The sequence below is a fragment of the Apaloderma vittatum genome, unplaced genomic scaffold, assembly GCF_000703405.1.
Source record: "Apaloderma vittatum isolate BGI_N311 unplaced genomic scaffold, ASM70340v1 scaffold15748, whole genome shotgun sequence".
NCBI classification, from domain to species: domain Eukaryota; kingdom Metazoa; phylum Chordata; class Aves; order Trogoniformes; family Trogonidae; genus Apaloderma; species Apaloderma vittatum.
Window position 1 is genome coordinate 19,045 of NW_009730372.1, and position 26,086 is coordinate 45,130.

General features: G+C 37.3%; 1 protein-coding gene across 1 annotated transcript; it reads right to left on the reverse strand.

The window, feature by feature from the left end:
* Positions 1 to 407: 407 nt before the first annotated feature.
* MBTPS2 (membrane-bound transcription factor peptidase, site 2) lies at positions 408 to 26,086 on the reverse strand (the record flags this gene model as incomplete). The annotated part of the gene is made up of 10 exons (XM_009874788.1): positions 408 to 630; positions 1,949 to 2,024; positions 7,589 to 7,784; positions 9,742 to 9,836; positions 12,224 to 12,404; positions 13,390 to 13,508; positions 16,619 to 16,746; positions 19,134 to 19,237; positions 24,093 to 24,231; positions 25,932 to 26,086. Coding segments are annotated over 10 exons (1,416 nt in total), but the record flags the coding sequence as incomplete, so codon positions are not given.

A 26,086-nucleotide genomic window follows, 5' to 3' on the forward strand; every position in this document is an offset into this window, starting at 1 on the left:
CAATGCTGACTGAGAAATGATCATGGCCCACATTTTCTGACAATTATTCAAATTATAAAATAAAACCTAAGTGGTTTTTCTCCCACTTTACAAACGATTGAGGCCAAATAATTCCCTTATTTTGAGATCTAAATGAAAGAAGTCTTAGGCTGTGAAACTTCACAACGCAATTTCTCCAAAACCAGTACAGTGCTTACAGAGTCTATAAAAGGTCCCTACTTCGAGATTTCTCATGACTATAGGCACAATGTTGTACAGTTTTAAATTAAAACAGCAGCCACCAGTGATTATTCTTTCAGTGTCATTTTAAGGGAATTATTTCAATCTCAGTACCATACAAGTTTTAGAAGGCAATGAAGTCATTATTTCTGTGTTCTTTGAGAACTGATGGAAGTCTGTCCAACATTCTATCTTGCTGTCACCATCCAAAGTCCCAGTGCAACATTAGCAGCCAAAAGAGCACTACCAGCAAGCAAAATTAAAAAGCCAACAAGCTCTCTGTTTTGTTTTTCTACAATCAGGGAGCTCAAAGTGGCTTCCAGGAATGAATTTAATATCCACTGACCATCTAAAGCAAAACAGGGTACAGCATTGATAACTGCCAGTGCCCCTGACAGTGAAATTAGGTACCTGGGTTGACAGTAGTTAAGGCTCATGAATAATATCGAAGAAAAGGTAAAAAAGAAAAAATTAATACAAAACATTTGTTACTTCTAGTACACAGAGAGAAATATGAGGGTAATTTTTTTTAGCTACTATTCTGTTTCACAGAAATTACATGAGTAAGATGAGTTTGACACCACAACACACCAGCTCAGAGAACTGCCTTTAGAGATTCATTTCGTTTTTGAGCACTACGTTTGGATACTTAAACAACCTGCACTCTTCATAACTTAGATGAAAGCAGCAGACAGAAAAAATACACTTAATACTGCCCATCTTCCTCCCTTGCTTTCTGTGGTTTTGGATGAAGGTTATAGCTCTAATACTATGCCTGAAGTAAGAAGGTATTCTGGACCTATGACCTAAGTATGAACTAATGATTAGGTATACTTTCCAAAACACTCACTGGAGCAAGCAAATGCCTAGTATAAAAATGGAAATCTGGCCTCTTTCTCCTACTTCCCTGTTGGCCAGAAAAGTTGAGTGGTTTCTGTACGTGCATATGCATGTGAGGCAAAGGTAGATGATTTTTATTTTTGGTAAGGACTTGCTAACTGTATACCTACCTCCCTTGGACCTGGTCAGACAAGGAGACATGTGACTCAGAAAGCAGCTGGGTCAGCAGGCACCTTGGTGTATTCCCAGAAATGGGGAGCTTATGGAGCACCTTTACTCTGGTTTTATGGACTACACCGAACTGTACTGTTTAATTGTTCCATAGTCACACATAAACATTTCAGTTTCTAAGGCTAAGGGTTCTTAGATTAGCCATATTCAAGCCTACTCATCTTTATGTATGTGTATATATATCATCTTGATCATTTATAAAGATGCTTTAACTGAATTATCATCCTGCTTTTGAATAAGCTTTCTTTTCTGTTGAAGAAAAAACCCCAACCATACCCAGTTATTTAGTTCAGTATAACGACTCAAAAATTATAAAGTCTGACATACTAAAGCTAGCAGTAACATCTAATTAGTCCTGCCATAAATTCAGTTTTACTTTGACTTTCTCATCAGACCTGTTAAGACTCCTCCTCAAGAAAGAGTTAATAAAAACAGTGACCGGATATATCCCGCTAAGCACAATACAGTGAGAGATTTCATTTTGAGCTTGGCACATGGACAATAATCAATGCAGAGATGGGATAAAGAGGTCAAAACTCTACAGAAATGTTTCAGAACATCCCGTCTAAAATGATATCCAACTGAAATTTTGCTGGGTCATTAAATTCTAAAAAATTCCCTTCTTCCCTTAAAAGAACAAACATACTTCAAAGGATACTTGCAGAACGTCTCTATCACCACAGGCAGGTCGATGCTTAGAAAGTTTTGTCTTGGTACAAAACTGCTTAGGCTTACTGAAATGAAAATACAAAGATACACAAAACATGAACAGTCATTCTAGGATTACAACATTACGAATTTTAGAATGCAATTTTGCATAAAAATCAGATGTGAAATGACATTTCTTCAAGGATGAATAACCAATCTAAATGCAGTTTTGCTTGTTTTGTTTTAAGAGTGCAGCCATTAAATCTGGTCACTATCACAGTAAAGTCACTTCACAAAATACAATTTCAGTAAAAGTAGATCTAAAATACATATTTTTGGAGGCAACTGGACATCTATATTCATAAAGACCATATTGTGTAATTTAAGTCCTTTTCAAAGAAAAACATATAAAGAGAGGTTATAGTTACCAGACTTTTCTCAACACATGCAGTCCACATGTATACATTCACACTGTGGGCGCACATGTGCACTTCTCTCTGAAGGTCAAAAAATTCTTCACTTGCAGTACCTGCAGAAGTTCCCCCCTGACCTGAGCCTGAGCTCAGGTCAGATAGGGACCTGAGCAGGGCAGATAGGGAGCAGAGTTCGGGAGTCACTCTGAGAAAGCACTGGCTGGGGGATGATGGATAGCTGCATCGCGAATTGTAACAGCAATTAAGCAGTACATAAGTAAGTAGCTGCTTCTTCTGTCTTCAGACAATACCATAAGTGACTTCAAGATAGTGCAACTTAAAAACCTGGGAGATTGGACTCGGCATCCTTCTTATAGTGACTGGAAAATTGCCATGTCAAGCACCACATGACTTTGAAACACTTCTTTGGTACTGTAACTTCTTTGAAAGTGTACATGAAGCTCCAGCTGACTGCATGCCAAATGTTTACGGAAGACTCCTAAAGGAGTACCATGAGACCTCCCAGAGTGCACTCTGTTAGTACAGGGATGGTCCATCTAGGTTATCTCAGGAAAAGCCTTGACAGAGTCTTTCAAAGCAAACAGTAGTCTCAGTCTCCCAGCCTCAGGGACTGTTTGGAAGCTTCAGGTCTGTGACAGCTGGAAGAAAGATACCTTTCCTACTAGAAAGTTCCACTCATAGCACAAGGGAGTCTTATTCCTAGAAGGAAGAGGTTTAGGTAAATTAAGACAACATTAGAAAACGACCTTAAGAATAAGCCTGCACAGTATCGACAGTATTCACTCTGTCCCTAAAGAACAACTTTGGATATGAGTTGAAGCTGAACACAATGGCCTGAATTTTCTGTAACAACCTGGGAAAAGTTACAGCCCTAAGAAATAATCTCCACAGAGATATGTGAAAGCAAGAGTTCAAATCCCACTCAGTACAAACATCCCTTGGAAAAGGAACAATTTTAGTCACCCTGTGAGAAATTTTAAAACCACAGGCTAAGAGAACACTAGGAACCTCACAGCACTAGCACACAGAATACCAAAAGTAGTTCAGAGCAAGATCAGATTTCTTCAGGTTCAATAAACAATACAAGGACACTGGAACAAAGATGACAGGAAAGTAGTTCCAAAGGCACATAAGGCAGAGAACTGGTCCACTCAGTCATGTAAATACATTTTTCTTCTGTTAATAGAAGCTCTTCTGATGGTCAGAAGTGATAATCAGTCTAACCAGCAAACATACCATAGGATGGAGAGATTTGGATAGCAAGGAGTCCCCCAAAAAGAACGGATTTGGTGTGGCAACAAGCAGAAAACTTTCCAATACCAAACCTGGCACAGCTGTGTCAAGACAGCTTGAATATAGTGTTCTCTTTATCTTAGCTTAAGAAAGACCCTTGATTTAGAGGAATCACAAGAAAAATGAGTAAGTCTGTTAGACTACTGAGTGAAGAACATAACAGACAGAAATCCTGGACACCACCCAGTCAGAGGCATCCAAGTCAAGTGATACTCAAAAGCAAACAACTCATCAAGCTGAAGGCTGGTATCAGAACATCTGATCAGACCCCTTGTTCATGAGCCAAAATAGCAAAATGGCTGAGGCAGCCAGTGTATTCAAAGGTTTCAAAAATCTCTGTATTGACACTGCAATATACTCTGACTTCAAAGCTTGACTGCCTCTTGACAAATACCTAATGGCCACTACCAAGTGACCATCATGAACCTGAAGTTGTGCCCACACTGAGAATGGATCATTCCCTCTTTGTTAGAACAAATGGCCTGCTGTCCCAGACAGCCACTAGCCATGGAGCTAAACTCCAAACCTTGCTGCTGAAGCCATCTTCAAAGTCTATCCTTCGAGGAATAACAAAAGAATTACAGAAATTATGTTCTCCAGGCTTGTCTTCAAAAGACACTGCTAGGAAAAGGAGAACAGCAATGAGGCTGGGTGAGAGAAAACAGTCATTGTTTTCCCACTCTAATTAAAAAATTCTTTGACCTGGAATTAACATTTCTTTTGTCGCCTAATGCTAGATGGTGTTGGCAAATATTGAGAAGAATGCACAAGGGACACAATTTTAATTAGAAGTGATTTGGTGACTAGGTTGACCAAAGAGCTTTTCAAAACCTTTTCATGGGGGGAAGGGGCATGTATGCTATGAAGGAGAGGGACAGTACGGCATTAGACATTTCTCTGTAGTCTCCAGAAGAACTATACACGTAACCCTTTAAATATGGGTTGAAAGCATGGAAGGATCACCTTCAGAAATAAGGGGAAACAAGCATGGAAATACTGAGAAACCAGACTACTAGATAGACCTTCATCAGGCATTATGGCTGCTGTTGTCCAAAAAAGCTCCCAAAATCCAGGAAAAGGAGGTTTTTTTAGAAGACTTGGATACAACAGAAGTAGGAAAGTTTTGGGGAAATTATTGTCTAGGTAAGTTTCATCTTCTTTTCATGAAGGAAATCTTGCAGGTTTTGATCCCTGATGGGCAATGTAGGTACAGTAACATTCAGGGATATGATCTTCCTTCAAGCAGTGTCAATTCCAAATGTGAATGTCAGTCATCAGATTCTTCCCCAACAACAAGGGTCAAAGAAGGAAGCCAAGATTTTGCAATACCAGAAACAACATGAAGGAATAAATAAAGCCATGGAAAATAAATAAGAAACACTATGAAGTTGCATGGCAGTAATGAAATGGCCCTCCATTTCAACCTTACATATCATCTGTCCAACACAGCGAGAGCCTTTAGAGCATAACTGGCCTGCAGTAAGTCTGGAATTCTTGAGTAATGCCACAAATTAAACCCACAGTATAAATTTATATTGGATTACATTAGATAGTCTTTACAGAAAGAATGCTCATTAAATGGATTAATCAGTGTGTCATTCATTCCTAACCACTCCTTCTGTTTTAGTTTTGGCCAAACCTCCAGTAGTGCAAGTTCATTTAGGATTATGATTCTTTACATTTCCTTTTTAAAAATTTTTTTAATACTGGAAACAAGAGCTAAATATAGTATCTATATCCACAAAAAATATTTTTGCTAGGATATTTTACTTTGAGGAAACAGAAGCATTTTACAGAAGTAAGCTGTATTGCCTATTTCTTCTAAGTAGCTAATATAGATATAATTTTTTAAAAATATCTGGAAGCAAGCTTCAAATGAAAATATGAAATAATTACTGCTTCTCCATAAATTAGGTGTATCATGATAATAATATAAGCCTGAGTAGAAAATAATACATGCATTGTCTTAGAATGTTTTTCAAATATTTCTTTAGTTACATTTCTCATCTGGGAAGTCAAAGTACACACTAGTGCAACTCCTGTATCAGGGTACATTAAATGTAACACCACTCTAAAAAGGAATGTTTACTGCAGGCAGAAAGATCACACTAAAGAGTAAAGCATTTAACTAAAATATATTCCTATTTCAAAATTCACACAGTAGAGGAAAAAAATATTTTCCTTTCTTAACTGTAAAAAAATAGTAACCACATTCTGTCAGGTATATTTTGGAAAAAAAAAACAATCAAACTTGTTGACCCTAAGCCAGTATGGTACAGTGCAAAGTTAAGTCTGAAATATTCAGAAGGTATTTCACTGGAATACATGAAACTACAATGATACAGTGGACAACCTGCTGCCTAAGCCAGGATTGTATAATTTTAGCTTTGGTGTTTTTCCAAGGGGAACACAGACCATAGCTTGCATTTGCAGTAAAGTTTGTAAAAAAGTCAAGCTTTTAGCTTTCAAATTAACACATTCAATGTGCAATTCCCTAGGTACAGTAAATCACTTTAGAAGTACATTCCTGTAAATACACTGTAAATTGTATTTCCACAGAGTAATTTCTTAAAATAGAACTACCTCTTTAGATGCAATAACATTCTCTTCTGACTTCTGAAAGACTGACAGGTTTGATTGTTTCGCAGAATTACTATTCAGCAGGAAACACTGACTAAAGTTCCACTACTCCAACATATCAGAAAGGAGAACAATATCAATTGTGGTTTTTTTAGTCACCAAGAAAGGGAACTTAAAATAATTAACAAACTCTATTTTTACAATTTGTTGCTACATTTGGAATAGATGTCACCAAATATAGAACTGTGTGTTGGTGGCACACCAGTGAATGATGTTTTCCTCCTGCATAGCAAGAGGGCTAAAATAACAAATGAAGAGATCATACTTTGGGCCTAAATGTGTAAACAAGTGGAAATAATTCATCATAGAGTATCAAAATATGACCAGCATTGAAAGATAAAGACTGACATACTAACTAAAAATATGTTTATGCAACAATGCTAATGGATTTACACTACCAGATTGCATTACTCGTTCTAAAGCTTTTTTGCATCTAACTCCAGTGCTTATTCATTCAGAAAAGCCTTGTTAAGGAGGTACTTCAAAATGTCTGAAATAAAAATTTCCCCCCACAAGATATGCTGTCTCTGAGGAAAAGACAGTAGGTTAACACTTCATACTTTTTTAAGCCCGTCTGAAGTTAATTTTCACCATGTCCCTCAAGCCACTAAGTAGGGTTGTTGATGAGTTTGTTCATTCTCTCCATACTTCCTTCAAGAGCAGAATTATTTCTTACTTCAACATCTGACTCAAGGATATAAGCTTGCCTAAAGGAGAGCCATAGTCCATTACAAAGTAAGGAACTAAATAAACTGTTATATGTTATTTAATTTTGGGCTCTCAAATAATAAAAAAAAAGAATCTGGAATATGTATGTTGTGAGTGTACTTGTGTCTCAGTAGTCATGGGAAGGTGTCACAGGTACTTGGATATGAAGTGTCATTTAAGCAGTCATGCTAGTGTTCCAGGCAAGGTGTTAGGGCAAGATGCCCTAGAGATTTTAGAACAGCATTTTGGGAAGTTTACAGGTTAGGAAAATGCAGGTGCCTGGTTCCCATGACAAACAAGTGAGATCTGCTACAGAAATAGCCCTTTCATACTTTTCTGAAAAAACAACCATCTCATATCACATATGGTTTCTATTACCTTTGTAACTCATTGCACTGTGCACATTTCATTTTAGGCCTGAGTAGTCCATGTCTCTCCACTGGCTGCAACAAGAAATGGATTCTGCATTAAACAAGTTAACTGACAAGTGCTCCAAGACCTTGTTCAAGCAGCCAGGCAAAGTAAACCATATTATAAATCTTTTTTGTTAAACTGTTTTAACATATAATACCAACCTGTGTACTGAAGATGCATGGGGTGTCCTACATACAGCATGTCAATATGGGGTGGATGTTTTACCCTAATTAGCCTCGTTTGGTTCTCTAATGAAGGAGTCACACAAAAGCCTGGAAGAAAGTCCTTCTGGCAGTCCGTGTTGGTTCGACAAATTTTGCTGGCCTCTATAACTTTTCGTGCTGGCAGGCAGGCATACTGCAAAGGGCATTAAAGTGATTATCAAAATTAAAGGTATTTTCTAACAGATCAGAATAAAAGGTACCATACATTCCTTTTTAAAGCAAAGAAAGTTCCTCACTGATACACTACTAGCCATGAAGAACTGAAATCTAATTTTCGGGTTTTTTTTGTCAAATCCTGCAGAACCTCTATGCAATACTTACTCAATCTGTCATTCTGTTTTTGGTGGATCGTGGAAGAGAGAGTATGTACATGTACCAAGACTAGCTATTTTAAAAAAGGTACATGCATATGTAACAAATATCAAGGCATCTAAACGTAAGTCAGTGATTTCTAATGAACATAGCCTGCATCAACACACTGGTGACTTACCTGTTTAAGAAGTTTTAGTCTTCATCTAAAACCTCATTTGGCTGAACAAAACCTTCCGTCAGCAAGCAAACCAACAAACCTACCGGCCATGTGGGAGTTAAGAAACCTTTCTCAACTAGGATGAATGCAGGACTTAATGCAGTGCTGTGTCCCAAGTCATATCTATAACACTCTTTCACTCTGCAGTCTAAAAAGAGCAGGTCTTTCTTGCTCCCCACAGGCCAAAGAGAGTACAGCTGAAAGGAAGAGGAAACTGTTTTTTCCCCTCATGTCTCTCCTAAAAGCTCAGTGATAATTTTCATTTTGCTCTAAAACACAATGAAAGTTCATCCACTGTTTGCCTTAGGGAAAAAAAAAAAAAAAAGAATTTTCATGCTTCTTAGCCTGACAATTACATTCACCTAGATGCATGAGTATCAGACACTCTCCATTAACCTCAACACAACCTCTTTCTACTCTAATGAGGGTGAGAGGGCACACTTTCAAAAATCTGCTGCAGAGCACTGCAAAAACTAGATAATTGTTCAAAAACAAAACTCACAGCCAGTCTAAGGACACTTGAAGGTCACATGCTTCTGGATGCTTTTATTTCATCTCTGTTCCTAAGTAGCAGCTATGAGCTTAAGAATGTCAAAGCTCAGTGGGGCAGTGATTTATCAAACCTTGCTGAACTTCAGGACGTTACCAGCCACTGTCATATTTCAAATGAACTGCTGGTCTGTGCTCAATTCTTAGTGGTTAAATAGCACAAAAACACCCTGGAGTGGGAAGTTTACCATCGTAGCAACTGCAAGCATAGGAGATGTAGGCACAGACATTTCCATTTCTTTAGGTACTTATCACTAGAGGTCAGAACAAGAACAAACTGGTATGTGTAGAACTTGTGTTCTTGTTCTTGTAAAGAGAACTGCTAAAAACAGTACATGACTGTCAATACGGATCAAGGATATTAACAAACATTTCTGTATTTTGAAGAGAGGAAGTCAAAATCCTACTGAGAAACTATATGATTCCATGTGTCACATGGAAACCAACATGGTGAAAAAGGAATCAAACAGAAGCCCTTATTTTTGGATTAAAATAATCTCTAAGGTCCCTTCCAGCCTAGGCCATTCTATGATTCTATGATTTTAAGGAATTGGGCAATCTCTAGGATTTTCTCTCACATGTTTTTAGTTTAACCTAGTGAGCAGCACTGCTGACTTCAGACAAAATAAGTGAACAGATCATTCAGTGCTTTGCTTTGCCTGTAGTGCTCAATACCTTTAAAGACTGAAGCACAAAATAAGCAATTCACCTTCTTCTCAAAAGTTGTTTTTTTCTCACCAATATTCTCACTCAGTGGTGAAAACAGAGGAGGTGTTTTTCTGCCTAAAGGAGTGAGGGGTGTACGATCTTCTCTGGACTCCTGATTGATCATAAATAATACTTGGGGTTTTTAAGCTGTATGTTTGGAGAATTGCATACACGTACACCTTTATTATAAACAGTAGGTACTCTTGAACATGTGAGTATGCTGAATAAATGCTGGTAAATATTACTAATTTAATTTAAATAGTTCCAGATTTACTCAACAGAATTAGCGGGTTAAGTAACTTACCAGGTGGCTGTCCAAGTTATTGCTATATGAAAAGCAAATATCTGTGAGGCTGTTGTTACTACAACATTCAACTGTGCCATCGAGTCTTCTATAGACTAAAGAACATAGGCATAGAGCAAACAATCAATATCATAGTAACTTCCTGGAAAGAAAATAGTTTCTGAATAAAGTAAAACAATCATTCTGAGGCCTTCAAGAATTACAGTAATTCACAGAACCTAGCTGTGGTTCAGTTGCAACCAACAATAAGCTTCACCGCTTTTAACTGTATCACCTGATTTCAATCATGCCACATTACTGATTTTTTCATCTTAATAAATCTCCTTGAGATACTGGGGATCTACTACTGCAATGTTCTGAGCATTACAAGTTACAAAATACTTTTATCTGTTGCCCCCAACTTGCATTAAGGTTTGGCATAGAAACCTGTTACCTGCTACTGTACTGATTTCCCTGACTGGCTATGGAAATGACCAAGACTTAAAATATCCTCTTTAAAATGTGAAAGCCTTTACAAGATGCAGTTTTGAAAGCTTTCCCAGGATTGAAGGCTGCAGCAGTGAATAAATGATGTTTTAAACGATGATTTAAATAATCTAGTACAGAATCTTTGCATGGAGGTTCTTTAAATAAGTTAAACCTAACTTAATCTCTGATAACAGCTTTTTAAAAAAATACAAAAGAACAGTCACTGTAAGAAACTGTGTCATAGCAACACTGCACTACCTTTCTCAGGTAGATAAAGCCTGCAATACAGGTTGCTGATTTATCTCTGCATAACCCACAGTGCACTTAAATAGAGCTTCATGCCTGGGGCTTACAGGTGCAAGCACTGTACTGTACAATCTTTTTTTCAAGTACCCTGAGGCTAAGCAACCACGTATATTTTTGAATAGTGAATGGCTGTGTAATTAGTTTCCTTATAAACTACACTGAAAACACTTTTTTCTCAAAATTTCAGGAACGTCCTTAGGGCATTGTTTCCTGTCTAGCTCCATATTGGAATAGTTTATTCTCCATTTGTTTTATGGTCAAGTAGATAGGGTCCATTTGCTACATACATTTTTATTGATATTCTCTATTTATGTCAAGTGCAAACTGTCAAGATTTTGACAAATGACAGCTGCTAGAGACAGAACAGAGTTCATTTAATTTCAGAGGACTGTTTCTCACTGCTGGAAGCTTATGGGTCCAAAAATGCAGACAGACTGGTCTGATTAGAATGCAGCAGTGGGACAATGGACTGCTAACATAATACAGTAACCAAGCTTGGAAGCAATATTGAGTCTCCAGTATTAAGTCTCTAGCATTTCAATTGAAACAGGACTGGTTCAGTTGCGGAATAGGCAGTTTTATTATCCATGACTCTGAAACTGCATTTCAGACAACAGTAGAATCTAAGCATATATATCTACAGCATCTAAAAACTGGTTCTTACTTGCCATCCCTGCTCAGCTGAAAGCATGTGCCAAAGTCACCCTCCTCTTCAGAGGGATAATCCAAACTGTTAGGTCTCTAAAAGCAGGATCTTACCCACACTCCACTAGTTTCTAGTTTAAATATTTATCTTAGTTCCATCTGTAAGATTACCTTCCTTGCATACTAAAAAATAAATAAATTACCTTTTCAGTCTCATAAGAGAACTAGAATGCATCAAAAAACATCGGTAGTCAAGCTGCCTGATCTACTGCTTACTTCCAGTATGACGGGAAAACGCAGCAACAATTTTAAAGCTCTGAATAGCATCGTATGGGTTTTGCTCAGTGGCAGCCCCTTACCTTCAGAATTCAGTCCTGCTGGATGCTTGCATGAAACAAACTCTAGAGAGCTTTAGGGTATGTGACAAGACATTCAGCCAATTTAACTTGACTGCCCTTTTTCGTTCTACTTACTTTTTGTTTATTTTAGTTTAGTTCAGTTCACATTTTTTTGTCTCTCAGAGGCAAGCTGTTTCAGCAACAAGCACTCTAACGTATAAATGAAAACAGAAGGAAATAGCCTGACTTCTAGAAGCAATAAGTGCAATCCAGACAAAACTGAGTTTATGGGCAATAACACTGTGAGGTTGAAGAAGCAAATGAAACATAAAACCTGTACAGTGAGACACATCAGAAGAAGTGGCCATAATAAAGCACATCATTGGTTTAAGCCATACAAGTTGTATTTTCATGCTGATCAAAGCCATAAGGTAATGTGGGGAATTTACATCTGCAAAAGATCACTGCGTTGATTCATATAACTGAACTAAAAATAGAGGAGATAATTGTATTACTGCTAATAATCAAGTTACGCAATATCCTCAAGATGCAAATTTCATTATTCAGTGCATACAGGATATTTGTATAGGATGACTGAAAGACAAGAGAAACTCTGGCATATCACTGTTTAAGACAGTTCACCAACAAATCCTAAATCCAAAACAGTCTTTAAGACATGATAAAATTACAATATAAAATAATTAAGAGATCAGTTCAAGTCATACCTCTAGCTGGAAAGCTTAATTGCTGTAGGGTGGCTGCACTTACGCAGTAGCCAACCTGTGCCTTCTCTGAAATATCTCCCAGACAGGAATTCCAGTCTTCCACATTATAAACAGGGCAGTCTTGTAGGTTAGTGACGAGGTCTCCCACAAAAAGACCTCTTGGTCCATTGGCAGGAGAATCCTGAGAAGAAACAGTGAAGTCAGTCATGTTATTATAGTTAAAACTACAAGGGCTTGTTTACAGATATGCCAAATAGCCAAGAAATCTTTAGGTTAAGATGCTATTTCCAGAGAAACAAAATCTCAGGCTCTGATAGAACTGATTATTTCAACTTATGATAGAGCATTACAAAACCAACATGCAGTACAAAGAATAACTCATTTATTGCAAAGAAAGAAGGCAAATCTTCAAGTCTTTCAGAGGACCAGTTCAAATTTGAGTATTTCTGTACAAGTTAATATGCTGTGGTTTCGCACACAATTTTAAGTTCAAGAAGCTTAAATTAATACCTTGAATCTTTCAGCAAAGTAGGGTATTCCTATACTTTTGAAGGTATAAAGCATAATAAATGTCACTCTCATCATCAGTTATGTCAGTTCACTTTTAGATCCAAGAAAGACTGAAGCCTTTCAGCTCTGCTGTTCAACTGTGCTATATTTGATTGCCAGAAAAAAAAATCGGTCCTTTCCAGAAAGTCAGCAGTCTGAGTTTGCTTCCAGCTGACCAAACAAGCAAGGAAATCAGCTCAAAGTAATCTTTAACATTAAACCCAGATAGCAATAACCAGAGTGATAATGCAGTTTCCAGTAGATTTACTTGGTGCCAATATTGAAAAGAAGTTAAATAAAACATAAGTAAGCCTCCAAACTCATCTCAAATGTCTGAACAGTTTTATAGCAAGCTGAATAGTCTAATTATCTATGCTATGCTTCTTCATCTACTACTACTAGAAGTAAGTATTACTAAAAATGAGACCGTATGTCTCACCTAAAGGAAGTAGTACCAAACATGAGACTGAGAAGGAAACCTAAAGCAGACAAAAAGTGCAATGTATTAGATTCCGCAGAGTAGTGCCCTGACCACATCTCACTGTGATAAGAAGAGATACAGGTACATTCCAGGTCACAAAGCATATAATATGCAATGAGTAAAGAACTTTTCTTACCTCTGCGACCTCAGTGACAAGAGCCCCAACACCCGTGTAATAGAAAGGGAAAAGAATGGCTGGCAGCAGAAACAAAGCCAAGAAACTTGCAACACCAAGAACAAAATTATGCCACACTCCTAAAAAGAAGGAAAAAAATATATGTGTATTACATTATTTTACAAACTTAAGTTTCTATGATGTCACTTTGTAGCGGAGTTTTAGAGAAGCCTCTGAACCCCTAGGAATTATACTATCAGAAAAGACAGAGAAGTGCCAAGACCATTTTTAAGACGTCATTCTACCATATTGATATTTAATCACATAACACTACTTTTCTATGTAGTATGTAGTGGCAGAGTATTCCAAATAAAAACTGGGCTTCTGAATCAATTTTAAATTGCAGCTGCTGTCTATAGACCATAATCATATTGGTCATTAATCATTAACATTAAAAAGCTATTGGAATGAAATGAATTATTTGTAGCCTTCTACCACAATAAACTGTTGTATTAAAAAGATTTCATCAATGAGCTTATATGTGAACAAATACTGTTTGTCCTCGTCAGCAAGATGGATCAAATTTAGCTGCAATTCAGTATTTTTCATGGTTATATCCATTATATCAATGAAAATAATTCCATGTATATGTGCTAAACAAGTTTAGAAAATTATTTGAAAAAAGGCTTCTTTTACAAGAAAACCTGAACCCAAAACCACAGCAAGAAAGCAAGTTGTGCCATCAGCTTTTCCTGACACATTATTTTGGGCAATGTATTTTCAACTGCAATCTTTATAGTAGACTGTTCTCCACAGGAAGAAATGAACAGCTATCATAGGACATGTTTAGCTTCCTTAATTAATTATTAAAAAATGTATCTGAATTGTTTTCCCCTTTTTATCTTAAACCTTATATTTTCCAGCTTAAGAAATGATCTAAAACATTAACAAAATTCCTTTCAAACAGTGCGACTGCTAGAGAAAGTAAACTGGCATTTTTTTAAAAATAAAAAAAACCCCAGGTCATAGAACTTCTGGAGGGTGACAAGGAATACTTTTAAACAGCTACAAAAACATGGTCTGTAATACCATAATCTACATAGTTTACTTAGGGAATACAGCAGAAAAGTCTAAAATACAAAGTCTTCAAATTCACCCCAGGCAATCTATAGAAAAATCAACAGGCACAAAATCAGAATACCTGTAGAGGCACGCTGCTGAATATACCATCAATTTAATTTTGCTAAAACAGCTTCATTCCTTATATTTAAGAAGGGACGTGCTATACAACCCTCAAAACACCTTAGAATACTGTTTTAAAAATTAACTCCTTTTTCTGTTAAAAACAAAACAAAACCTATTAAAAAGTATCTCAAAAATAATATGGATACTTGAACTAATTATAAGAAAGTGCTTCACGGGAGCACTTTTCTTTTGCTAGGCATAGAATCAATACCATAAATATCACAAGTCTTAAAAGAAGTCTCATTCACTATTCTTGGACTCATGATGCCATCTGCTGTACAACAAATATACACTTTAAACTCTCTAAGTGAGTTACAAAAGGAGTATTTGGCATCATTCTCTGCTCTAGCTCTTTTATGTCTGTAAACTCAGATCTTCAGAATACTGAGAACAGGTTCATTCAACTGCTCTGATAATTAAGAAAAACTGGCTCAAGTTTATCGAGTATCATATTTTATCATTATCAAACATCCTAGTTCTGAAACATACATATCATTAGCCATAACAAAATGCATATATTTGTTATACCTAAGTGATAACAAGCCATTGGTGTTAACTAGCCTTACAATATGCTTATTCCTACCTCGTGTTTGCCTATTTCAGGTTTCACAGGAAACATGAAAAATGACTGTGTTTGCCTCTCATCAAAAACATGTAAGCAAATATTTTCTATTACAGCTTATAATTTTATTTTTCTAAATGATTATTTAGGATTGTATGTAAGCAACCCATTTTGAAAATTGGTATGTCTCCTCTTTCAGTTCCCAGTAGCTAGAAATGGAAATTGGTTAATTTGAGAAATAGGGCTTCATTAAAGTTAGTCTATTGCAGTAAATGATTTTGGTTCATTAGGGTATTTGGAATTTATATATATTTATCTACCTAACATTTATTATCACTTACTTGATTTATGAAACCTTGAAAATATGCTTTGCTAAAAGCTTCTGTACGCCCAGCCTAAAATGCTCTATATAATGTTTTAGTTACAATCTTCAGGAAAAATACGCCAGTATCTAAATATTACAACAGGCTGGCTTCTATCCTGTTGTCCCCTGCAACAGAAAATCTCAGTATCAGGAACTAAACTGAGGTGCTAACTAGCTTTTCTATCTTTATTTCAGTAGCTTGGGAACCACCCTCGTTTCCAGAAATCAATAATACAAGTGGTTCAGGTAACATAACACAGCCTCAGTCGAACTTTCCACAGCAACAGGGTTCTACTTCCCAATAGCCAGAGCCTTCAAGATATATCAAATTGAAAACATTTGGAGGTTATCTGGAGCCATAAGCTGTGATTCTCTTTGGCTGTTTGTGGTTTAGCCTTCATTTCCTCCGGGTGGCAACATCAAAACACAGTGACCTATATAATAACATAACTCACGCATCACTGAAAATCACTCAAAATACTATTGAAAAATCATATAATGGATTGCTCCTATTGCAGAAAATGGTAGTGAATTGTTCGAGGGCGTTCACGTGTGACAGCAAGTCATATTCTCATACCACCAGTCTTCTGGCTAAGTATTTTCCAGCTTGTGTGCTCCAAAGTTTCGCTACTTACGCCATACCATATGCAACAGCAACAACAAAAAAAGACAAAGGAACTTCTGCACTGAGCTAGTGTAAGAGCTTTCTCTAATGAGAGAGGAAGGTAAAAAACCACATTTTTTCCCCAACAACACAACTGGAACTTCTTACACCCACACTATTCTGAATCAGATCTAGGATATAATAACATTTTTTATTACAGGAAATCAGTACTCATTTAAGTTCCTAGAAACTAACATCTCTTCCCCAGTAAACAGCACAATATGGAGAGTAATGATCAAATGATTTTCTGAAATCATGATTTAGGTTCAGAACAGAAGGACCACCTGTAGGTAAAGAGAAGCTTTTGTACATCTTCATTTTAAACCTTCCATCCTCCATCAAAGATTCACAAAAAATGTCTATAGAATAAGTAACTATGCTAAGAAAATTTTAATAAAAAAGCGCAAGCTCTTACCTGCACAAAATATCCTTAATTGCTGGACTGGAGATATCAGTTGCAAGTGGGTTGTGAAGAGGTCGACAAACGCTCCGGGATAGACAATGAAGATAAAAATCCCAAATCCATTAAATCGTACTTGTTCTCTTAAAAAGAAAACAAAAGAAAAACGAAGTGGTGCTACTGTAAACAAAACAAATGAAAACTGGAGAGATTCTACATAGCACACATTTTTGACAAAGACAATAATTAAAATGATAACTGTAAAATGAACTTATTTTTCATAATACAAATAATTCAAAGATAATTAAACGGAAGGATGTTTTCTGCAGTAGTTGCCACTTTTAAGCAGCATGCATTTGTGAGCCTGGTAAAAAACGAAAGATAACGTTCAACTTCTCTGTCTCTTGGTAACACGTAAAATCTTTAAAAAACAAACTACTTTCAAGTCAACATATATTTTAACATTTGGAGGACTTTTTCTTCTAAGTAAAAAAAGTAGCAGCCTGTAGGATAGCGTTTCAATCTGATCTATGAAAAATTATCTGGAAGAAGCAATCGCTTTCTGTTTAAAGATACAATTCTAGATTTCTGGAATTTATCATTTCTCTGTTTCTTCTAAACAAAATTTACAGTAAATTGTAAACTAACAAAAATGAGGGAAAAGTCATCTGAAAAAACGAAAACAAGTCAAGAGGCTAAAAGGACAAACACTATTGAAATACAATAGTAGCTGACACTATCATACACATAATATATATTTTTTCCAGATGTTTTACAATTGCTTTTAAATGGCTCTTTTTGGAATAACTACGTGAAGGTTTTAGGAAGATAGAAACTTCAAAAGGGACTCGTAGACGCATGACAATCATGTTCCAAAACAATTACATTCCAATTATTATTCCAAGACAATCATGTTCCAAGACAAACCTGGCATGGATCAGCTAATCCCATTTCTTTACTGAGATGGTACACTGGGCATAGTATTTTATCTATTCGTATTTATTTATTTATTGTGCATATACAATAAAAAAAAGACACAGAATTATACAAAATTAATCAGAATGATGTAATACATTAATTCCCTGAAGTTAATTCATCAGATCTACCCATACTACTGATTAGTAATAGACAATCTAATGCCTATATATGATTTCATGATTTGGATAAGAGGTCCAGAGGGAAGAAGAAAAGGGCTTTTTGGCACAAGCCTTGAGTTAGCTAAGGCTCAAACATTTTAAACTCTTGTAGCTCACAGCCAATACTATCTTGGAAGTTGGCAAAAGCGTATTAGATTTCAGGGAGTCAAAGCGATTTGCCACAATAATAAAATACACCCACGGGACAGCTATTTAGCAGAGCCTGAACTCTGAGGATTGACCCTAAAAGCATAATAGATCCTACCTGTTCTAGGAGGAAAAAAAAAATCAAGCAGAAAACGGTAGCAACAACAGCAATATACATTGAACAAACTGATTTTTCACCTGAAAGCTGGAAATCAATCTTTTGACAAAAACCATAATCCACAGTTAAATATTTGGAGCCTTTGCTCTGTATCTGGGATTAAGATATCACGCCACTAAGGTTATTATTATTTGTTCTGGTTAAAAAGAACTCTATAGTTTCTCCTGGCTTCTCTGCAGTTAGTCAACAGCATGTGAAGGCACTGTAAGGGAAAAGAAATTTTGATGTTTCTTCCTGTGGTGGGATGAGCAAGAGCAGGAGCTTCACCCTCCACAGAAAAATCCACGAATATTAGGGGAAAAAAGCTGAAAGACAAAAAGAGCATATGAAACACAGAGTGTCCCAAACCAGCCCTTTAATTGAGAACTTTTGTGGTTATGAAAAAGGTAGCAGTGGGTTAAGATGCAGTCATGACTCCCTATACTCAAGAAAATCAGAGAAACAACTTAGGGCTTCATGCTTATGGGACAGATAATGATGCTGTCTAGCAGAAATAGGGAGGACATTTGAATATTCAGTCTCAGTAACCACCACTTAACACTTTTTTTTTGTGAAGTAATCACCACAGTTAAGTGACATTATAAATATCGTCTTTGATATAGTTAACATGTCACTGAAAATAATATGGAGAAATCACATTTGACTGAGCTACTGCTTCAGCCTGTTGGTACGCTACCTCACAAGTTAAGTTTAAAGAAAAGTATTTAAAATCTATTTTAATGTACCACTGTGCAGTAGCACATGGGCTCTCTTCAACTGCCACAGCTGCGGAAACGCAATTGCTGTGTGAAAACCAGGTCCAATTAGAAGAAGTTTCTAAGCCTGATGCAGTGTGGTGTATTTGCAAAGCGGAAGTCCTTTCTCACGATCTGTAGAATAGACACCGTGTTAAAGCCCTGTCCTTAATTGTACACCCTTCCAAACTTAAAATCTAAGAAAGCCATGAAATAAAGAATAAACAGACTCTTTAGAAAAACCATAGCAGTTCTAAAAACATTCAGCTGTAAGTAAATGTTCTGGAATATTGGGCTTTGTTGGCACATAGTAAGAGAAAAGTAATTTGTATTACCGAATAGCTGCCACCCCATGGCCGACTTCATGTATCACACCACTGATGAGGATTGCAGAGAAGAAATAGGTCAGCTGGCTGACAGGCAAATTAACACCAGGCACCTGTTGATGTGGGCATGACAACAAAACAAAACACAGGAGGAAACCAAGAGGTACAAAGACAAATCATTCTGCCCTTAAACTTGCTGTTCTCCCTCAGCTTCTTCAGTCCTGCAACAGCATAGGGGCCATTTTCACGCAGTACTATCAGTTTGTACCTCTTCTCCCAATTTATTCAATGTATTTTAAAATATATTAAATATATATTCTTTTGTTGAACGTTAAAAAGCTCTCCAGGCGCAAAAGCCTTCTCCCTGCCCTACTTGTTCCCCATAGCCCTGACCACATGCATCCTACTCTATATTAAGCTCAAGAAGCTTATAAAAATGTACACAGACTTCAACTCAAATGAAACAGGCTTGGCAACTGTGAGCATTAGTTTACAATTCCCTGAAGCCTGTCATGTAGCTATACAGAAAAAAAAATTTAAAGAAAAATTAAAAATCATATGGCACTTAAAACACTATAAGCCCTAGAAGTTCAAAGAACAAGCTTTCAACTGGAACTGTCAGTCTCCCTTCTCTCTCCCTAAATCATGTGACTATTCCAAATTTACAAGGTCAAAAACGGGTAACTTCTGTCTATGCGAGTTTTTGCAGTCTACATATGGCAATTTAACCTTTAAAAAAAACTCACTTGAGAAGGGTATGTTATTTTAATTTATATAAGACATAATACGCAGGCCCCTCACATTGCTCCTGTTGCTGTGGATTCCCACCACTCCCTAAGTCCTTCATTGCACTAGTTGTAAGATACCAACTGCTTCCAGACAGGCTGCAAAGCAGTCATGAGTCAGAGAATGTGGAACCATCCCCTCTTTCCTCCTCATAGACTTGCCTCCTGCTCAGTTCCTATCCCTGCTCAGCTGCTGAGCTGCACAGAATCACAGAATGTTCGGGATTGGAAGGGACCTCAAAAGATCATCTAGTCCAGACCCCCTGCCAGAGCAGGAGCACCTACAGTAGGTCACATAGGAAGACATCCAGGTGGGTTTTGAAAGTCTTCAGAACAGGAGACTCCACAACCTCCCTGTGCCTGTGCCAGGGCTCTGTCACCCTCACAGGTGAAAATGTTTTTCCTAATGTTTTTGTGGAACCTCCTATGCTCCAGCTTGTACCCATTGCCCCTTGTCCTGTCATTGGATAAGGCCACTTCTGCTGCTTGCTCTGGGACGGGTCTCCCATCTGCTCCACAGCTCTCCTCACTCGAGGCAGGGAACACTCGACTACAGTCACTAACAGCTGATATGAACAAAACTTGAATTGCAATCCAGTGACGGAAGAGATGCTATGTGCAAACATTCTTGGCCTGTCTATGGGACTCTAAAAACTACCCTTGTGGAACACAGAAGGATGCAGATCCAACTGAGCAGATCTCCTTTGATTCTACCTTCATTCAGTCCTGTACATTACTCAATTATATGCATTTACCTACCCATGCAGCAAAACTCTACAATAGGTTGTTGAACCAATCTAGCTAAAAGAAATCCTTCAAAAGACTGTTTTCATTAATGTTAAACCAAATCATTTCACAAATTCTGTCCAGAGTGTGATCAAGACCAAGTGTCAAGAGTTAGGGTTGGGTCAGCCACTAAACACTGACAGATGCTCTCTAATCCTTCTCCACTCCTCAAATAGGAAGGGAAAGGGAATAAGACAGAGAGACTTATGGATTGGAAAAGAAAACTAAACCAGCTTTAATAGAACAATAATAGTATTAATAAGAAGAAAATAAAATATATACAAATATATACAAAACTGATATAGAGTTCAACTACCTCCTGATAGCAATCCCCACTGATGCTGCAGAGCAAGTGGCACTAAGACAGGCCCAGGCTCAGTGGCAGAGGGGAACCGGACACAGGAGCTGGATTTTTGGAATTCAGGATTGGGTTCAAATCAGATGGAGTCCTCAGATGCTGGCCACTGAAGAAGAGAGCTTAACTCCCATGGTCCTTCAGCTGTATACTGAATATGACGTATATGGAATGGAATACTATTGTTGGTTACCTGTTCTGTCTTTTCCTCCCCAGAGGTACAACCTTTTATTTTGATGTGACTTCTTTTACTTCCTGTCACTCCCTGCACAGCACACAAGAGCCAGTAGTGGCCTTAGTCACTACAGGAGCAAGTATAAGCAAGAGATTTCCTGCATACCAATCCCTGGCAGTAACTGTAAACATAAGGCATTATCTCTTCTAGCAGCAGACACTGTCTGTAAAAACATGCTGCTGACTTCAGAAAGTGTAGTCTCTTAGAAGAAGCTGTGCTAAAAAGTAACATCACTGAATAGAATTGGTTCTGTTTAGCTCAAACCAGGACATCAAGATATTTCATAACTGGCCCGACTACTGTACCTCAGACAGCTGCTCTTCATTTATTACCCATCCATTGCTTGTATTACAGCATCAACTGGTGGCACTAACACATCAGTTAACAGTGGCCCTCTCTCCTTGAAGGACAGACAGCAATAGCAAGAGTTGCCATCTTAATACCACTATGACTATAGGCTGTTGGAATACAGCACTGGATGCTTTCAGACTTCACATCAAGGAAGTTAGTTTAAGATTCACCTAAAAGGAAAGCTAGTTCTCACAGAGGGTTCTGAAATCAACATTAGCATTTTGTTAATAGGGGTCATCATCTTATATTTCACGGTCTTCTGGAAATGCCTTTAGTAAAAGAAGATTGTTTGCTAGTGACTGATCTGCCCCTTTCCCACTTTTGTCAATAGGCAACCAACACAAGAGGGGGCAGCTGAAGAAAAACAGCCCAGCTATCTACAGAGAGATATTTTAAATAAAGTACATGACTGAACAAAAGAGGAAGAGTACAAAAATCTTAATCAGTAAAACATAAGCAAAATCTCTCTCTCTCTCCATAGCCAAAGGCTAAATAGATTTATGCCACAGGCTAAAGTTGAGTTAAGAAAAAGTTGTGGGGTTTTTTTCTTTTTAATAAACTAACTCAGTCTCCTTCAGACAGTCAAATACAAATAACTAATTTAAAACGGGAGAATGTCCTCCTGACTTTTCTTCACCTCTTTGCAACCATCCATTGGTCACTTTTTTGTCTCTACTTATGCTAGTACATTCCCCTCAAATGAAACTTTTTAAAGGTAGAATTATACAACTGTGACTATTCAGAAATGAGAGAATAAGGTAGGAAAGAAAGAGAATCACCAGTCAACTTGAAAGAATTAACTTTCATTATTCCTATATGTTACATCTTTTCCAGTGCCAATCTGTCCTTGGTTTGAATGCAGTGATATTGCCAGCAGCCAGTCACTGAGGAATCAATTCCAAACTGAAATTGTGAACAATCATACTAGATTTCTGCTTTCATAGCTCAAATTCACACCAGAACAATTCCAAAGGCTCATCTTGACTTTTGTTGCCTCTTTGTTAATTTTCTCCAAAGAGCAAGATATGACAAATGACCACTTTACTCTGGTGTCACAGAAGTGAATAGATCCATATAATGATCTCAGAAAATGAAAATGTAAGGGAGGCTTTTCTCACTCCACAATGTAACAGACATACATGCTTAGGATAGGCTCTGTCGGCATGTAAATTAAAATGAAATCTCATGTTCAATTTGTGCTCTACGAGACACACAGACTGCCCACTCCTATCTGCTTCTGGATAAACTTCAGGAGCAGGCTGTGGACTAGGTGACTGCAGCAACAGTACTGCCAGCTCTCTCCCAGGTCTCATCGCCTGTTTTTACCAACACATACTGCATTTGCTATATTCATCCTGCATGTGTGAAGCAGACCCAAAAAACATCCCAAAGGCACTGAGTTTATGGCATGAGCTTCCTGCAATCCTGTAATTTTTTAGGTCTAGATGTACTCAGTCAGTTTAGGATTTAAAGAAAGATTAATCATGGTAGCACACAACTCCCAACTTGTGTTCACCAGACTAGCTGAGCACTTAAAAGACAGTAAAATGTTTGGGCATAAAAAACTCTAAGCCATGCAGCAGAACTCAGAGCAATGTCATAGGACATTCTGTATTTCTAGAAAATGACCTTACACTCTGGCCAGATAGCACTCTTGGGGAAATAAGGGTGGCTAGAAATCCTTCCAGGTTAAAAGTTTTGTAAGACAATACCAGTTCTTCCACTACTGCCTTGCGTAGAGATACAAGACAATAGTATCTACAATCTCTCTCACCCTACAAAATCCATTCCTTTCTAAGACCACACAATACATTGTCCAGCATCAGAAATCCATTCTTACAATCTCTCTCACCCTACAAAATTCATTCCTTTCTAAGACCATACAATACATTGTCCAGCATCAGAAATCCATTCAACAATTAAAATACATTGTTATTAGGCCTTTGACTAGAAACTACTAGAAACAGCACTTTCAGTTTTGCACTGTAAAAAAGGGCACAAGTCCTTGAACAATCAAAAAATATGACATCTCACTAACGAATCTTTGCTTCCACTATCGCACAAGGCTATTTATACTTTTCTCTCATCTCCCACTGACGTTCTCTACTGTAATAAATGAAATAGAACTCTTCTCTTCCTGTGGATTACAGATGTGCTCTGCAAATTTAAGGCTGTCAGTGCCTCTACATTGCATGGCTCAGAGGAGTCAAATTCTTAGCTCTGTTTTGTATTCCGAGTACTATGATAATTTAGGGCTTTTCATGATTGCCAGACAATTCTCATTCCTGAGAATCTGTCATATAAACTCTTCCACATATTTGCCTTTGTCTTCCCCTATTTTACTGTCTCCACTCCCCATTTTTAAGGCTGATAACAAACCAGCAAATTTTTATGAAGATGAATATTAGGAGTTAGGTTATTCCTGCACACAACTCTAAAGACCTGAGAGCACTTACCACAACTTGCAGCATACGATCATTCTGGGCTTTCGGTGCCTCAGTGAGCATCTGTGTCAGCGTTTGCATCAGTGTCTTTCCGAGAAGAATAACAGAGCCAAACATGGCGACTATTCCAAACACCATTCCTAGGCTGAACCTACAAAGAGAAACAAACAGTTTAGCAACGCAGAGCCACAAGAAGATGGAGGATATTCTCCAGATATGTAACTGCTCTAATACAAAGTAGCACACCCAACTCAGAGGGCAAAATTTATCCGATGCTACTACCATTCCTGTATCAACAATTCAGTACAAAAATATTAGCTAAAGGAAACTACTACTACTACTAATATATACTTATAACACTGACTGATAATACATGATATTCTCTTTGTTTAATAAATGTTTTACACTCAAACCACATCCTGATTAATTTTCAAGTATTTTTACACTGTTCTTACACATTCTCAATTTTGTTGTTACCCATTACATATAACTTGCCATTAGCTATGAATATAAAAGCATAACTAACAACGTATAATTTACCATGCTAAAACACACTATCAGATATGTAGAGGCCTAGATTGAATGACATGGTAACATACATATTTATTTACATAACTTTTTCCAATAAATTTTGCATCTTCCTCACAAACAATAAAACATGCTAAAGAACAATAAATGACTCAATCTCTTTTGAAGAACAACTAAAAGATACGAGTGCAAGACAAGATTAAAATCAATTACTTAAAACATACCGTTCTCACCAATTTCTTTTGCATTAAAATCAGTATTGAAAATCTGTTCAATTTACGTCAGTCCACCTAGTGGTGAGTTTTTATTCAGCATCACTATTATTATTCGACACTGTTCAATAGTTGGAGGATGTGATAAAGTTTATTTTCTAGCTAAAATGCTTCAATTCACTACCAGTCCTTCCTCTCACAATAGCATAACTGTTCTCCTACGATCCTTAATGAAACTCACTGGGAATTAGCAGATTTATTTTAAGCAATGTGTACTTGTAATGTTAATTAAAGAGACTGGAGGAAACATTATACTGCAATAAAAATAGGCATTAAAGAACTGTGATCGATAGGAAACTATTTCAGACTAAAATAGTAAAATCATTACATACGAGAGAAACCAATATGAAGCAGACTTTTATTACTATCTCACTGAGGGTAGCAATGCAGGAAATGAAAAGAAATTCGAACCTTACTAATTTTGTATTTTCAGAACAGATATAAAGTAATGCTAGGAAGGCAACTGAGCAATAGTTTTCTAAACCAGCCCAGGAACATCCATACTAACCACCCTGCTTATTTGCCCATTCCCAGCAATCTGTGCAATTTTAGCAAGGAAAGGTGCAGGCAGAAAAACGAAGGTGAGCAATGTGCTTTGAGCAGGTATAGCTGCCGAATGCCTGGGCAATGATTAACAACAGGGACACAACTGTTGTTGAACACTTCGAAAACTCCAGTGATCAGGAGAGCTCAGTGTACAGTGATGGACAGATCTAGGACATGAGGAGCTACTTTCAGACCTACTTTTGTACGCGGTATTACACATAACAGCTGTACTCTTACGAACTATATACAGTTCAAACCACAGGCAAAAATAACTTAGAGATTTCTAGTTTTATAGCATCTCAATATGCAACCTACGTATTTTTTAGCAGAAGAGAAAGCCTTATACTGGCACAGTACAGTTATGGCAATCAAGCCAGTTTGGTTTTATCTTTAGCCTAGTGAAATAAGCACATCTATCCATTGCACTTTTAAGGCTGAAAGGCACAGATGTGGTTAAGCTGCTGACTCTGCATTCGATAGAAGAAAAAAAATCCTGAATTTATACCATAAATACAGAAATCTGGGTTTCCATCTCCCCCAATTGTAGAACTGGCGGTTGAAGAGAGCTGTTTGCCATCGCATGTGAAAAGGAGAGACGCTCAAGCCGTACGTCAGCAGCCAGTCTTCATAAGATGCTTTCAGAGAGCTGGATGACTGCAA